We start from the raw sequence: 17,330 nt of genomic DNA on the forward strand, positions 1-17,330 counted from the left end.
GTCGATTAAAACTTCATCGCTCGGTCTGTATGGGTGTCCGCACGAGTCATTGAAAGGTGTAGGGACGGAGGGCTAGTCAAAACTAGTCACGCTTGCTTGTCGGTTGCACTACGCTGCCGGTGGAAAGTTGTACTTGAGTATAATCAACATCATTTTCAAATCTGACAGACAGGCAGACAGACAGACTGACAGACAGACAGAGAGAGAATGAATACAATTTTTAAGAGTTCACTCCAGTATTAAAGTTAATAAATTGGTACACTGCACAAAGGCTCGTTGAAGTGTTGTGAACTGTTGAATCGGAAAGTGCTGTGAGACGTTTTTTTGTTTTTTTTTGTGCAACAGTTTAACTTTGTTTTGATTATACTGCTTACTTTATTTTGTGTGATTATACCTGCGACATTACTGAAAAAAAAAAACATTAGTAGAAATACGATGATATACGTAAGATATTGCTATGAGGAGCTATTCTTAGTGCGAAAGCATTAACTGTCCCATGGAACGCAGCCCGCGTTGCCTGAAAGTTGAAACCACGAAAAACGGCACCTAGTCTTATTGGCTGAGTGTAATGGTACCTAAATACCCATTGGCTGGGCGAAACGGCGCCTAAATGCAAGTCATCAAGCACGTGCGTTCAGCGCATCATAAGAAGTGCTTAGGTGTCCTAGGAATTTTTAATATATCTCACAACGTGTGACTTAATACTACATTGTGCAGCTCGTTGTAGCGCTGTTGTGATGTCTAATATCTCCCTGCAAACCATAAGCTCAAACCTAAAAGCGAAACTACAAAGGATACCAGGCAGTGGAAATTTACACCTTGTTGTCTTCTTGTTTCCTTTCGAGGGTAGAAGACAAAAAGAGGGTGCTCGACAACAAAGACAAAGAATTTTCCGAAACGGCGTGCGTGACCTCACACTTTACACTCGGCACCCTAAACTACCGCATTAACGAACGGGATACCGTGTGGTTAGACTCGAGAACCCAAAACGTCCTGCCCCGAAAAAGCGACCTCTAAAATTGCCGGCTCAAGCTCATCACAGGGCCAACTCGGCACCCGCGGATCGTTGAAAGGCCGCACCTCTTTCTCTCCCTTTGCCTTTAAAAATTACGCTCCGAGCCATTCTATTGTCTCGGCGAAAAAACGAATCGTCGGGCGCACTTCAGCGTCCCCAGCGTCTGCCGGCCATTTTGGCCCCTTATTTTTCGGTTCTCCCTTTATACCAGGGTCAAAGACAGGTCTAAGTGGCCGAGGAGCAAGCGCAAAGCCACTTCCTGGTCCGCCCAGTCAGGATGCATTGTGCGCAGACGCGGCGTTATTTCAAACTGGTCCCCGCCTGGAGTGGAACTGTCCAAAAACGGCCGCGAAGTGCTTGCTGCGGCCACCACGGTGCCTAAAGCATGGGCCCCTGCCAGTAAGCCAGCCACACGTACGGCGCCCACGGGGTGGCAGAGGCCGCTGTTTGCGTGATCTGAGTTACAGGAAGCTGTCGCGTTGCGGTGCGTGGCTACAATTTTCGGCGGATCCTTTGACAAAGAGGTTTTTTTTCCTCGCGTGTCATTCCCGGAACAACCCCGGAGGCGTTCGGCGTAATCGTAGACTGGTCTTGCGCTGGCCACACGCGGTGATTAGAGGAGGAAACGCCGGAGCCCTGCTATGAGTTGTTTGACGGTTCGTTTACTTTACAAGAAGTGATGTGCCAAAGCGGTGGCGCAAGTTCGTCTGCTCCTTTTGCAGGGATTGTGGTGACGTCAGAACGCCGAGCTCCGATAATCTCTGACTGAAGGATGGCGGGTACCCTAGTAGCACACTTAGTTCCAGTGATGTCCTCACACTCTCAGAAATGGGGGTGTAGTACTTACGCCCCTTGACCCATGTAATACACCCAAAACTTCAGTTTGACGTACAGCGCACTGGTACGTCGAACCGAACGTACCAACTTTCACGGGCGATAGGACAACAACAACAATAATCGTTTTTTTTTTTTTTGGCTTTACTGCAAGATTTCAGTGTTTTTTGTTTTTGTTTTTTGTTTTGTTGTTGTAGCGTTTGGTACGTACTTTACCTGTTTAATAAGTTATATCGCATCGCTATGAAGCCCCTCGTAAAAGCTGGGGCCGTCTGTTCGACGGCAGTACGCTGTACGTCGAACTCAGGTTTTGGGACAAATGAGCAGACTTGTACGTAGTTCAACTACTCTACTCAAGTTACTGTAGTTCAACTACTTTTCTGAGTAGTTTAGTAACTTTCAAATACATTTTTATTTCGGTAATTAGCAGTTTCTTTAAAGTACTTTTTCCGAGTAACTTTTACTCAAATTACAAATTACCTTCGAATTTTTGTAGTAGATTTGCTTATAAACAATCATTCCTGCACAAAAGGAGGTAAGAGGTTGGGAGATCAGCTGATATTTGCAAATAGGGGGAAGCATGTGGCGTAGGCAAGGGAGGGGAGGGGGGGAAGAAAGTAGTTTGGAGTGCCCGAAACCCCCCAACATTTTTACGAGCCCCTATACTGCAAGAGCACTGCTACAAGTCCCGTAGAGCGAACACACACGACGCAAGAGAGGCCGAGTAACTACGGGATTAGCGCCAAAGACTAGCGTGTTTTTTTTGTGTCCCGAAGCTGAAGGAGACTTGAGGAATTTGAAGAAAGGGCTTGCCCCCTCTTCTCCCCAACGCAGGAACTCTTGCCCACTACAGTAGGTGTACACACTGCATGCTCACTCAAAGCAGGTAACAAAATGCAGCACCTGCTCTGAAGCTCATCTGGTGCTCCTGTATAGTTTGTGCTGTCTTTCGAGATATCATCTGGTCATTTCTCCGTGTGAAGTATTGGCGGCTATAAGACCGATTTAAATAAGTGCCTTATAAGTTGATTGTGTTAAATAGTTCGTCAGCGATAATAAAAAAAAATACTTCGTGGCGACTTATATCATTTGCCGCCATTTCCGAAAAAAAGATGGATGCACCTCCGATTACCCCTGGTGCAATGCAAACCAATTAAAAAAAAATAACAAGAACAAAAAAAAAACGCTCTATAGGGGATCAAAGGGCATTCTGAAAGATTGTGTTAGAAAGTACTTCTACTTTACTTTGAAAGCACATTGTATTCATAGGATTTTACTTCAAGTACATTGCACTCGGTGTACTTACTACTTTACTTGAAGTACATAACCTCCCATTTACTTTGTACATTCAAGTAGTTTTCATACGTACTTTACGCAACACTTAACAAGCAAACACTGTCTGCAAAATCAGGCTCTGGCAATGCTAAACCTCAAAGGAGAAATGATACATCCGCAATACGTCAATGTCCAAAAAGAATTACAAAACAATTAGGCATGCAGAAGCAGAACCAGCTATTAAAGTATTTCCGTGTTTCCGCGTTATATTCGGCTAGCCGAATTCCACTAGCGTATAAAGACCTATAAACTTCCTTGTTAGAATAAAAAAAAAAAAAAAAAAACTTCAAAGGTAATTTGCTACATTTTCACGGTAATTAGTAATTTACTCAATTACTTTCCATTTGAGTAATTTCTACTCTGCTGAAATTACTTTGGGGCTAATACTCAGCGAATTAACTTAAACACTCTTTTTTAGTAACTTGCACATTGCAAATGAGTGCATGACTACACTTTTTTTATAGTATAGGGTGTTCTAAAGATGTTCCAATGTTGAGGTGATGCATGTCCTATAAACGTCCACAAGACGTACCCGGAACGTTACGACATCCTAAGGACATTCACAGAGCTATGTGTGCTACTAGAGTAAACCTCAAGGCAACGTGCTTTGAGGTCTACCTTCGGGTCCCAGCCAATCAGAGCTTGGCATTCTGGCGTCACTACAAACCGTGCAAAAGAAGCAGACGAAGTTGCGTTCCGTACAGGCGAAGTTTTGATACCGGTTTTTGGCCCAACTCGCACCACCGGCTGAGTGCGTTTTTTAACGCCGAAGAACGAAGCAGGAAACATGTCTCCCAAGCTGACAGCTTAAGAAACATTGTTTTCTAAGCTGTTGGCCTAAGCTGAAGAATCGCGGGGCGTGGTTTATTATATGTTAATGCTTCACGCTTCGCGATTCCTTCTTCGCCGTCCCTATCGACCGACGCTGCAATCTGATTGGCCGCGGAGTGATACCAAGATTCTCGGGAACCGCCAAGCACATCGTTTCTTGAGCCGCGTTCGCACTGCCAATACGTCATGCAAAAAGCCAGTCTGCGTACACTGTCTGAGCGTGGTTCTTCCTCGTACGACGACCAATGCACTACCTCGTACTACCAACACAAGGTAGTACGAGGTAGTACCTCTTTCCACCAATGTACTACATTGGCAGTACAAAAACTATCCGCAGACTGTTCAAATATAGTTGTGAAGCAGGGATGGGCAGTATTTCAAGTATTTGAAATAGTATTTCAAATACTTTGTGTATTTTGCATTTGTACAAATTGGGTAATGTGTTTGGCGTGTGTATTTAAATACTAGAACGTGGGTATTTCAAATACAATTGTAATTAAATAAAATTTTGTGGGCGAAAATACACCCTCAAATTTATTGTCACTGTCCAGAGCAGGTGTGTGTAAATATTGCTTTTATTATAAATTTAAAGAATAAATAAGAGAGAAAGAGGGATGCAAGACGCATTGTTAGTCACCCATGGAGGGGTCTGGTTCGTCGTCTTGCGGGGATCGGGAGAAAAAGAGGATAGGGTAGGAAGTGACAATGGGGATGGGCGTATTTACAGAAATGAAGGGTATAGCCGCTGATGCGATGGAAGGACAGGCCGCCTCCCACCGCCGCCCCAAACGCAGCCGGAGCACGCGCACCCCTGCTGGGCGCTGACTTCGAGAAGCCGAAGCGCCGGGGCACGAGCGCTCCCGCCACGACTAGGACGACGGAACGAAGCACCCGCCGCTTCGACCCATCGGCGACCATAGGATGAAGGCATGTTGTATGCTAGTTCACAGTCTGGATGACAGGTTTGTCTTTTCTAAAAAGTCAATGAGGGCTTTCAGTATATTTGTTCTTCTCGTCCGGGATCCTGATGGGAAGAGGAGAGCGTTGGAATCCCCCGGCGAAACATGGAGAGCCTTCAGTGTTTGCGTTAGTGTGGTTCGCTCTGTCCCTAGCGACTGACACTCCCAAATAATATGGTTTCTGTCTTCGATGATGTTGCATGTGGTGCAGTTGGGAGACTTAATGCGCTTGATGAGGTGAAGTCTCTTGTTGGTTGAAGCGCAGTCGGCTCGCAACCTGTGTAGGAGTGATTGTTGAGGCCTGGAGAACTTTTTTCGCGGAATCAATGCTGGAATGGGTGTTGAATTGGTTTCACTATACGGGTGCATGCTTTCTATTGCCGTTTTTATAAGAGATTTTGCTGCGTTGTACGGGTGGACAAAGATAGTGGGACTTTGGTCTGAGTGGGCCTCTGCTGCCAGCGAATCTGCTCTTTCATTTCCGGGTATACCTACATGTGATGGGATCCATTGAAACCAGATGGTTGTTTCCTGTTTTGCAGCGCGCCTGGTCAAATTTGCGATGGATCTGGCTAGTGGGCACGCTTTTTCCAGGCGTGTTAGTTGCTGTAAGGCGCCTCGAGAGTCCGAGAAGATGGCGATGTTGGATAGGTTGGTGTGTCGTAGAGTTTGGGTAATTGCTAACCAAATGGCAGCAAGCTCTGCAGTGGTGGAATCAACGCAGATATCAATTCGCCCTTTACCGTGGTGTCCATCTTCAGGCAAGACATAGGCTGCAGTGCACGAGCTGTCTTTTATGCTTCCATCGGTATAAATGTGCGTCATGCCGGAGTAGGTATTTTCTATTGTCTCAACGGCGATGCTCCGCGCTACCACTTCAGAAACGTGCTTGCGTCGGGGGAGGTCGGCTATCTCTGTTGAGACGTGGAGTTGACAGTCGTCCCGATAAGGGGGAGGTATCGGGCATACATCTGTTGGGTAGCCGATAGTATCGCGGAATGTTTTTACAGCTTTTCCAACCTGAGAGTGGTGTCGTGTCATGAGGCGTTCAAGAAGCGGGTCCGAGGATGGAGCATCTGATAGACGGCTGACATATCTTAATGCTTTCTCCTGTGCTTGGAGCTGCAGTGGAGAATCTCCTGCCTCGGTCAAAGTTGGAATGTTCTGTGCGGATTTAGGTAGCCCAAGGCAGAAACGGAGGGCCTTCCTGTGAAAGGTTTCTAAATATTTCCATTGCGAATGGTTTATATTTAAGAATGGCAAGGCGTAGAGCATACGACTTATTATTAGTCCTCGGTAGAGTGTCGTCATCGTCATCTGTCTGGCACCCCAGTTTTTTCCAGATATTCGATGGAGAGCGCCGAGGAGCTTATGGGACTCATTGAGGATACCTTTTACCGCAGTTCGCCAAGTGACGCGGTCGTCAATGATTAAGCCTAAGTATCGAACTTGTGGTTCACGTCGAATGACCTTGCCTCCAATTTTAAGTGCAGAGTATTTTCCTTTCATTCTGCCTTTAGGGCGATAGGTGAGAGCTTGTGTCTTAGACGTAGAGAGTGTCAGACCGGCATGGTGGAGGAAGGAGGCCGTGCGATCTAGAGCTCGTTGTAGCACTGCGCGGACGGTAGTGGACAGTCGGGTAGGCCCAGCGCACCATAGCGCGACGTCATCCGCGTATATGGCACAGTGTATGGGGTAAGGTCCACCCACAGGAAGAGCAGTCGGCAGCCCAGCCATTACGATGTTAAAAAGCAGAGGACTCAAAACACTGCCCTGTGGTACCCCCTGGGCGCTGCTTCGTATCGTGCTCAGGCGGCCAGCCAGTCGGACAGCGAATGTTCTGTTGTAAAGAAAAGAAGTAATGAAGCGAAGGGCGCGCCCTTCTATTCCTGTGTTCTGTAGTCGTTCTAGGATTACAGAGTGTGGCAGAGCATCAAATGCTCGATGGATGTCGAGAAAAACGGTGTGGATGACCTTTCCTTCTGTCTTTGCTTGCTCTAACGACGATACGATGTCGCCGATGGCATCTGTTGTTGACCGGCTTCTTCGGAATCCTGACAGCTGAGAAGGAAAGGCTTGCGCTCGTTCCAATTGCCAATTTAAACGGCGGTGGATCAGGCGTTCAGTCAGTTTGCATAAGCACGAAGTCAAAGAAATCGGACGGTACGAAGATATGTCAGCTGCAGGCTTGTTAGTTTTTTTGATTGGTACTATTACTGAGTGTCGCCAGGTGTCAGGGACATCCCCAGATTGCCAAATATTGTTTATAAGTTGTAACAGTCCGGGTAGGAATGACTCGTCTAAGTTTTTTAGAGCCTGGTTTGTGATGCGGTCAGGACCCGGAGCTCCACGTCGAGGGCATCGGGAGAGGGCATATCGGAGCTCGGACAAGGTAAAGTCATCGTCTATGTTGATTGTTGAATAGGTTGGAAGGGGGGGGCCTTTTGGGAGGCGGATTTCCTTGGGGAGGGCTTATGGGGCGTGAGAACTCGTCTGCAAAATGTTCAGCCAGTTCTTGGAGCGATGTTTGATTTCCCATTGCAATTGCTGCATAGGGGCATTGGGGAGTCACTGGTTCTAAGAGGCATTGCACAGTGGTCCAAGGCCGCCTTGACCCAGTATCTGTCGATAGACTTTCACTGCGTTGGTCCCATTGTAGTCTCCCCAGCCTTATGGTATATCGACGAAGTGCTGCATCGATGCGTCGAGATTTTATCCAATCTTCATCTTGGTGTGTGCGTCGGGCGATTCGCTGTGCTTGTCTGGCATTGGCGCGTATTTGAAGATACGTAAGATCGGGTACGGGCTTACTTATTGGGAGGGTGATTTTTGTTGTAGCTATATTTAAGGACGTTAGTATAGCTTCTTCTAAGCAAGGGGCCTTTGCGCTTTTCATCAGATTTGAGAATACTTCTCTGTACCTGTCCCAGTTGGTAATGTTGTGAGCCCTGGTTTTTGGTTGGGTGCCATAACGTGGGGTTAGTCGGATTGGTAGGTGGTCGCTCCCCCAGGTGTCTGGTTCGATGTCCCATAGGAAGCTTATTTCTTTTGATACAAAAGTGAGGTCAAGTACACTCGCCTTTTGTAGATTTGCGCGAACGAATGTTGGAGCTCCGGAGTTGAGACAACGCAGTCCAAGGTCTCTGGTGACTTCAAGCAGTGCGGTTCCTCGTTCCGTCGTTGTGTCACTTCCCCAGGCGTAATGATTGGCATTAAAATCTCCGCACCAGACTATAGGCCCTGGGCATCGGTCTCGTATTACTCTCAGCAGGTCTGGGTCCCACGATTGGGCTGGTCGGATGTAGGATGATATAACTACGATTGTTTGATCAGCGATCTGTAGTTTGACGGCAACATGTTCGGCAACAGTGGTGTTCAGGTCAGACAGGTCTATTTCTCCATGCAGGAAGTGTCGCTTGACTAAAAGGGAAGCCCTTGATTTTCCATCGGGGTGAGCAGTGACGCTGTGGTACTCCACGTAAGGGGAGATTCGCTGGGAACCCTTCTGGGTGTATGTCTCCTGCAGAGCAAGTACGTCTGTTTTAAGTTCGATGAGTCTGCGACGAAGCTCTGGCAGGCGACGGTGGAACGAATTGGTATTCCATTGGATGATAGATGGAAGTTTTTTAAGGCGTTTTGGGATTTGTGATCGTTTTTTGGGGATCGTTCGGGTATCAAGCATGGTGTTGGTATTAATATCTGTTAAGGCTCTGGCAGTTGCCTGAGTCTACTTGATCCAAGAGTGGACGAGAGGTAATGTGAAGTCAATTAGGGTAATACCTGCTCGTGCGAGCGGGTGCTCCAGTGTGGCCAGAAAGGTACGTAGTAGCGTCGCAAGGGTGTACACCGCGGATCCTAGTCCTTGAGATTCAGTATTATTGTCGGAGCCTTGGGTACGAGATCGGTACGTTGTGTCGCTAGCCCTTTGAGCAGAAGTTTTTGTCACTCCTGCGAAGTTGTCCTGGCGTTGCCGCGGTGATGTTTCGGGTCCAACGCTAGTTGATGCTGATGTGGACGCAGCTGACTGACGTGGAAGAGCAGGAAAGTGATCGTCGTCTAGTGGCGGCATCATAGCATCCTCCACTTTCTCGATCTGGCTGTTCCTGGAAGATGGATTCAGAGTTCGAGCAGTTTTGTTCTTGTTGTCGGAGAGGACAGCTGATTTCGCTAATGGGTAGCTGACCTTGTGGGTGTGACGATAGCTCGATACAGCGGCTTCCGTTTTATAAAAGGGACAGCTTCGAGAGGTCGCCTCATGCTTTCTTTTGCAGTTGACGCACTTAGGTTGGTCGGCTTGGCAGTCGACGCGGTCGTGAGTGCCGCCACAGCGGCTGCAACGTTGCACATGGGGGCATGCGGTCTGAATGTGCCCGAACCGCCGACATTTATGGCACTGTCGTGGTTTGTCGGTGTACTGCAGTACTCTGAAGCGTATATGCCCCACAACGACGTGTTCTGGCATGGTCTCGGTTGCAAAGACAAGCTTCACCGTTTCTGAAGCGCCTAGCCTTTTGACTAAGATGACTGGCGTAGTTGCGCTTATAGCCTTTTTGAGGTCGCTTTCTGTGATGTCCTTGTCTACGTCACGAATGATTCCTACGGCCGAAGATCGTGGGTGAGCTTCGTAGGTCTGGACTTTGATCCCTAATAGAATTGTTAAAGTAAGGATCGTTTGCATGGAGCTGTTGTCCCGCATGTCAATTGCAAGGAGGTTCAGTCTGTAGTTCGGTCGAATTTGAATCACTCCATGGGGTGTGATGGAATCTAGCTCTTGAGATAGGGTTAGAGGGTTAAGCTTCGCGATGAGCTTTGTCGGGTCTTGGGGTTTGACGATGACCGTCCGGTTCTCGCGATGGGCATCAATGATGGTGGCTTGACTTGAAGCAGAGCCCCCGGAGACGTGGCGTCGCTTCCTATAGTTGAGGGTCCAGCCGGAACCTTCTTTTTCTGCGTCATCTATATCGTTGTCATCGAAGCTCTCAGAGCCGGGGGTGGATTCGCTCATGGTTGCGTCGCTCGGAGTACGGGCTTCGGTCAGGGTGACTGCCCAAGAGGTTTTGCGAACGCTCCCAGGGGGGTTGTAGTTTAAATTACCAAAATAATAGTAAAAAACTGATTTACTTGCAGAGGTGAGGAATCAAGCATCCGTTTAGGTGCGTCGTCGTCGTCGTCCTTCTCCAGAGCAGGAACAAAACTACGTTTTGCACCAAATGCAGTGTCTCTCAATCAAGCAAAAGCGTTCAGTAACTTTGTGGTTACGGTGCTAGTCCAGGGCAAGAATAATGACGAAATCGACGTTCACAGGCAGACTGGCTAAATAAGTGCCTGGGACAACTTGTGATACTTTCCAGCCTGATTTCCATCCATATTTTTGCCTGGAACATTCTAAGTGCGCGGGTCGTCCAGATTTTCGTGACTGGTGCGAGTTGCAACAATAAAAAAATCTCTAGCTAGTGCTGCGCGTCTTGGTCGTCTCGGTTCTTTGTTGGTCTATACCGAAATGTAATCGACAAAAAAAGCTGCCTAAAGCTCTCTAATTTTTTCACCTATTACGTCCAAGCTGATTACATTTTTTTTTTTGTGATTATATTTCTATTACGTTACTAGGGCCTCGCACACCAACTCCCGAGTGTGCGATGCAAAATTAAAATGAGATACCCAGAAACCCGTTGCAGGTGCCCTGAAGTCGCTGACGCAAATTTTGAGGGATGTATTGGGAAAAGTATTTGGAGGAGACCTAATACATTTGGTTGCATTTGTATCTTGTACTTAAATGCTTTTTCCGAAATGTAATTAGATTTGTAATTAAAGACAGTTTTGACGAATTTTTTTGTATTTGTATTTTGATACATATTGGCATGTATTTTGCCGATCCCTGTTATGAAGCAAACGCTCTTAAACATGGTTAAGGCGCTGATAATCCTGTCATTGTGTCCGCAGTGAACTCCGTGTCCTCTATACTCAGAAAGCCCGGCAGTTCGACGACGGAGCCTTAGAGCATCCGGTCGCAGACTGGGAGTGAGAGGATCTGGTAGCACAGAGCGTCAAAGAGACATTTATTGGGAACCTGGATGTCAGCGCACAGATTTTGCAGCGGCGAGGACCCGAAACACACATCTTCTCTCGGGAGAAGTGTGTTTCGGCACCTCGCCGTAGCGGGGCGCCAGTCACGTGGCTCTTTTTTCATCCGTTGTCTGCCGCTCCACCTTTTCCATTTCGGCGGCCGCTTCTCGTGCGATCTGCCAGGCTTTGTCAGTATATATGAGGCTATGGTACGACGCATACGAGGAGTGCGATTTCGGCTATACCCGTGACTTCGGTTCCGCGGTGCTCTTCACGTACCGGTTCGCAGGTCGGGAGGCAGGGCGTCACCAGGGCCTTGAACTGCACGATCTCGGACGTGGGAAACTTGAAGGCGTCGAAAGGCGCGTGCAGCACCTTGCCGTCGTCGTTCACCTTGTGCAGGGGTCCCATGATGGTGCGGTCCGTGGGGCATCTGCAACGGTACACCGTCGGACGAGGACTAAGTCAGTCGTTGGTGAAGGTGACTTCTTTTTCCGGGGTTCCTAAACTTTGTGGGTGTGTCTGCACCGCATTAGTCGAAGAAGAGACTGCGGTCGCGTTTCTGTAAGGTCGGGTTTGTTGAACGTAGGTTTACACTGGGGGAGTTTAGTCTGCCTTAGAAAGGTTTCTGCGGGCGTTTTCGCGCTAACAACAGCACTAACCTGTACCATCATCGCCCGTGTGCGGGGCTTTGGTGCTAGGGTTTTTGCGTTGATTGGGGTGAGGTGGCGAGGCGGGGTGGCGAAGGGGGGGGGGGGGGGGGGGGCGAGGGGTACGGATCAGGGGCGGGGGGTTAATTGTCGCCGATTTCCGGCTGGGATTCATGTTTGATCAGGACGCTAGTACCGGCCTGGCGCTGCTCTCCTGCCCTGTGCTGAGCTGCGGGTTCGGCATTGGGGCTTAGCACATCGTCCCGGCGCTTCCTTCCTTTCTCACGCGTCTCATCCTCGCCTTCCTCCTGCATATTTCTGCATTACATAGTGGGTTTTACTTCATTCATTTGCTCTGGGTGGCTGGCTAGCAGACGCTCACGCATAGGGGCCCTAGCCTTTCTGCATAGCCTTGCGAGCCACCCAAGTCACCTTGCTTCACAAATAATAATAATAATATAAATATTTATATTATTTATTATTATTATTATTATTGTTATGTAGTTACTAACGCGCATTACGTAGTACTAACCATGGTTAGTACTACGTAGTACCTGGGCGCCGTCGCCTGCAGGCGACGGCGCCCAGGTACAATATTCACTCATATCAAAACCGGAATGAATGGCGATTTAATTTATAGGTCCAGCTTTTCTCAAGCGTTTGCTTTGGCTTCACGTGTTCGAGGAAGAAATGTGTATACAAGCATGCTGGAACTTACGTGGCAGCTTTTGGTTCCAAGCCACTACTAACTGGCTCCAGCTACCACTTGACTACCTGCTTCATACAAAACTGTCCCGTTGAAAAGCGGCATCGAAAAAGGAGTGATTTTAATGTCAGTGTTTGCTATAGTTGAGACGACCCAAGACTTCGAGAAAGCAAGAGAGTAATAGGTCTGAAAAATACACGAATTTAAGAACCGCGGGAAGGCGTCTTGAGATCTACAAAAGCCTCGGAAGTTTTGTTTCGAAAACAAACCGCCCTCGCCCCGTCTTCTGCAATCTACTCCTGTTCTTGAAAAACAGATAAAATCACTGAATCAGCCACACCTATTTTGCACTCCGCATATTGGGACAGTAGCTTTCATCATCATCCAGCTCAATGAGGAAATGATAAAAAAAGATTCACACAAACCGCAATAAAAACTCTATAAATAGAAGAGCTCTGGGGTTTGAAGAACCTTTTAAACGCAGATGTACCGCGAAGGACCAGCCAGACAAAACAGGTACCACTTTGGCACCGAGCTTGGAAGTTTAGAACCGTAAACTCAAAGCTCGAAGCCACTTATCTCCTCCGTGCGGAAGTCGAGAACCCCAATGAACTCGCTGAGACCAAACCAAAACTTCTTCGCCCTCCGAACCCCTACAATTCAAAAGCTCCATTGCCTTTTTTTGGGAAATTTCCGCGTCATTAAAGATTGCGCACCAATCTTTGAGAAACTCACGCGTCTCAAGACATAACCCTCTGCACACAACTCAACAACCAACAACAACGGCATAACACCAAAAGCAGCGAGCACCTCTGAAACTTGCGACCTCTAGTTGCGAGGACCGCAGAAGCGCGCTCACCATGCGTGCATCTTTTTACCCGTCGGGTCGTTCGACTGGGTGACTGGGTCGCTCCTGAACCGGCGGGACCTCGCGCTGGCTCTTCGACCGGCTGATCAAACGAGTTTTCTTTTTTTTTTTTTTATGGTACTTTTTTTTATGCAGCCTCGAGTCGCATTGCCCCCTCTATCATCTCGCTTTAAAACTCATTTTTGTTGTTGTTGTTGTTGTTGTTTGTCCGCCGAGGATTGCGGAAAAGGCGAACCCCACAATCCGCCCGTGTTTTCTTTTTCCAATCCCGGGACCCGGTGCTCCATCTTCGTTGTTGGGAGAAAATATTGAACGGCTGAGTCACGCGGAAACCCGCCGAGACGCTGACGGACTTCCTGCTTCGCAAGACCGAGTGCGGCGGACGTAGCCATTCGACGACGCGTATCACGCCGCGCGTCTGGCGAGGGCCTCCGCGGCGCACCGCGGTCGGAAGACAAAGCGTTCTTCGGCCAGTCCGGCTGTTCACACACCATGAGCGGTTTACACATGTGGCCGCCGTCTTCACTTCCTTGTGTGTTTGCAGAGCGTCTACGCAAGGAGCGATAGTTGGCTGCCTCAACGGTCCTGTGCTTGTGCGTCTGCTTTGGAGTGGACGTGTCCCTCTTGGTACCAGGGCTTCCAGCAGGCGGCAAGACACCCGCTATTCATAAGAGCTTGAACCGGAAGAAAATATTGCATTTAATATCGATAGAACGTGTAGGAACGTAAGAGTCGAGTCGGTCACCAGACTTGGCTCGTTCACACACTTAGGTCTGTTTACAACCAAGCGCGTTGCGACCTCTTGTGATCTCTTCCGACGAGATAACATACATCGGGTAACCGCGGTACACTTGCGATTTCCGTATATTTCCGATTTTCTTTTCGCATATCATTATTTTACTATGGGCTTGAAGTGCTTTTGAGTGTTATACACAACCATTTTTCATATTTAATCTCGCAAATATGGAAAATCCTTTGCTGTAGCAAAATATGCAGATCCAGATTCACCTCATAGATGGAGCCAGCGTGCCATCACAAGAACTCGTAATGCGCTTGGTCCTAAGCGATGGCAAGTGTGTGAACCAGCCATTAGGAAGGCATCAACCAAGCAACTCATTTTGGTCCGGCCATAGACTGAGGTATAGAGGACACTCCTCTTGACTCCACCTAGCGAAGATTTTCAGATCATCTGACAGTATGTCTTTCGAAGACCGCAGCTTATATCCGACTTGTGATCACGTGTGTGGTGCAGCATGAATGTATGGAAAGGGCAACTTTATAGCGAACGATTCAAATAAGAACTTGAGTCGTTTTCTACGCACCATCAATGTCCCTTCATGGGAATAATCTCAGGCTACGACAAACCTGCCAACGTATATATGACTCCCAGCATTTTATAATAAAGATTCATATTATCTACCTAATTGATGAATTCTTGTGGCATATAAAAATCGCAACGCGCTAAGAGGCACGCATAGGTGACATTTCGGCGACGTAGCAAGGTGGCCGCCGGAAGCGGCAAACATTTAAAAACGGGGAATTTTTCTTCTTTTTGTCGCTACGACCGCGATAGACGTATGAGGTCAATTTTGGGGCCACCGTGTAAACAAAACAGTTATTGCACAAACTAAAACGCATGAAACTCTAAGAACTGGAACCTCCAACCTGCCCTTCGCCAGACAAGAAAAGAAGAAAAAAAAAAAGGGGAAAAAAGAGAACGAGTATACACTAAAAGCACCACTGTAAGGTGTATGCACTCTCATAAAAGGCTCACAGTCCTGAGGGCGGAAGTCCTCCAAACCCCCGAAGCGAGCGTACGTACGTGAGAGGAAGTGAACGCCGCCCGTAGGGGGGCACACACACACCGATTTTCCCGCAGAGTCGGCTCTTTACTAAATAAATAAATAAAAAAAGAAACCGACGAAAGAGGCGCCGATTTCACGAGTCCACGAGCAGTTCTGCGCGTTCACTGCGTCGGTCGCCGCCACCGCCGCCGCTATGTAATTTGCTTTCTACCTTGAGCGTGTATAGTATAATTAACACGACCGTGGCCGCTCTCTCTCTCCCCTTGGCCCCCTTTCTCTTTTTAAGGGTTAGCCCTGAGCGGGTTGGGCGCGCGTCGCTAACATTCTTCTATGTTTTTCCTTTCGGCACCGAGGGCAGGCCACGCGGCCAGCTTGGCTTCCTGTTGTGTCTCCTTTTTTTTTTTTCTTCTTTTTTTTAGGACCCGTTTGCTTCCGGGAACGAGCTTCAGATGCGGAACGCACCTCGTTGGGTGTAGTGCGTGTTGTTGAGTCCGAAGATGCGTGTAAAAGGATTGGAGTGGGCGTTAACTGGGATGGTGCGAAATTAAATGCGGCGGCTGCGATGTTTACAAAACAGCGCGCGTGCTTCGTGGACGCCGTCTTGTCACCTATGGAAGTTGTGAACTTCGCGCGATGAACCAACACATCTTATATAACAAGGCCGTCGTGCTGGATCTTTCGACGTTCACCGATCGGAGGCCGGCGTCCTCCGTTGGGTGCACGTCGCTGCTGATTGGACACGAGAGGCGCGTCAACGTTCGGCTAGGACTCGGGACCAATCAGCGAGGAGACGAGTCCAAGTCGAACCTTGACGCAGTGCTCGTGTCCAATCAGCGCCCGCGCCTGACTCCGGTGGGTGACGAGGGCTTCTTCTGGATGAGCATTTCCCTGGCGGCATATATTTGCACTATCGATGACGTCATGGTTGGACCCTTTCTGAAAGGGAAGCCGATGCTTGTAGACCAAGTGTTTACAAACAACCGGAGCGCCCCTAGTGGAAGCCACCGGAGCCGCGCATGAGCGATGGAGTGTGGGCAAGAAGCTCGCCGTCGTCCATAAACAAACCGTTGGAATGCGATGTTGTTGGCGTCGGTGTGAGTCCTCGTGCTCTTTTTCGCGTTGGAATTGTTGATTCTACGTCTTCCCGGAAATGGCTGACTACTTCAGCGGCCTCAGCGAAATCAACTAGGCTCGTTACACCCAAAACTTTGTGTGAATAATGTAGCATGCGGCGATCGATTCATGCCGCGAGGACGCCGCAGTATGTACGCTAAAGCCTGATTCCCACGATGAGATTCCGCTCGATATTTTCAGTCGCGACGTCGCTCGGGCTGTAAAAGCGTGAACCGTAGCTGAGGTGGCCGACGTCTATACTGAAAATCACAAGCAGAATCGCACCAAGTGAATCAGGCAAGTCGGTGATGGCCTCTGGCAACAATGATCAACATCTCCTTGTATCTATTGTTTACATCGAGCCTATCATACTCCAACCAACCTTCAAACTTAAAGGTCTTTTGAGTTCCGCACTTACTTCTTATCGTAATTGTCGGTCCAACTTATGTTCTACGGTTCGCTGTCGTTTGAACGAGCAGACGACAAGCAGCAGAAATGTTTGAAAGAGCAGACGACTGTTCGAACGATCAGGCGGCCGTTTGACCTCGAAGACCCACTAAACGTAGTCCGTAGGTGGTCCGTACAACTCGCGAATTCAACCCAAAGTGCTTCCCACACAGGCAATCGTGGTTCGGCGGCGTCTGGTTTTCCTTTTTCACGGCACCTATCTACGTTTTCGGACGAACGGAGCTCCAGACAGAAAACACATGAAAACTAACCTTCAAACCTTTCCCGACTCTTTTCGTACAGTCCCCGTCATGACGTTTTGACCAGAAGGCGGGTTTTTGTCTGGTTTCTTCCAAAACAACCCAGGAATGTACATTTCGCATGGTGATTTCTGGTGACTTCCGCCTACAGCCCCAGACCGGAAGCGCACCCGACGCGCCACCACCGCGCCGTGACGTAACAGAGCTGAGATCGTGAGTGCTGATGGCCCGTTGTTACGTACGTAATACATTGCGCGTTTCCGAACATTCCACGCTCGGAAAAGCCTTTGGGTTAAGTTGCGCCCTGTTTTAGCCTTGAGAACATGTTGAATTTGGAGCATAGAGTTCTTTAGAAGAAAAATACCGTTGTCCTCGTTAATGTTTCACGTCGATGTGCAAATGGAGGCCCGTTTTAAATGTGAATAGACATTCGCCACTCTTATA

The 17,330-nt window shown here is 48.4% G+C and overlaps 1 protein-coding gene across 1 annotated transcript in view; it reads right to left on the reverse strand.

The window, feature by feature from the left end:
- Positions 1 to 17,330, reverse strand: part of LOC115327527 — a 123,030-nt gene that overhangs the window by 10,788 nt on the left and 94,912 nt on the right. The window contains exon 9 of the mRNA XM_042289172.1: positions 11,317 to 11,470. Within this exon, the coding sequence (XP_042145106.1) occupies positions 11,317 to 11,470 (154 nt within the window). The remainder of the gene's footprint in view (positions 1 to 11,316; positions 11,471 to 17,330) is intronic.

The sequence above is a fragment of the Ixodes scapularis genome, unplaced genomic scaffold (genome assembly GCF_016920785.2).
Source record: "Ixodes scapularis isolate PalLabHiFi unplaced genomic scaffold, ASM1692078v2 PGA_scaffold12__126_contigs__length_90152505, whole genome shotgun sequence".
NCBI classification, from domain to species: Eukaryota; Metazoa; Arthropoda; class Arachnida; order Ixodida; family Ixodidae; genus Ixodes; species Ixodes scapularis.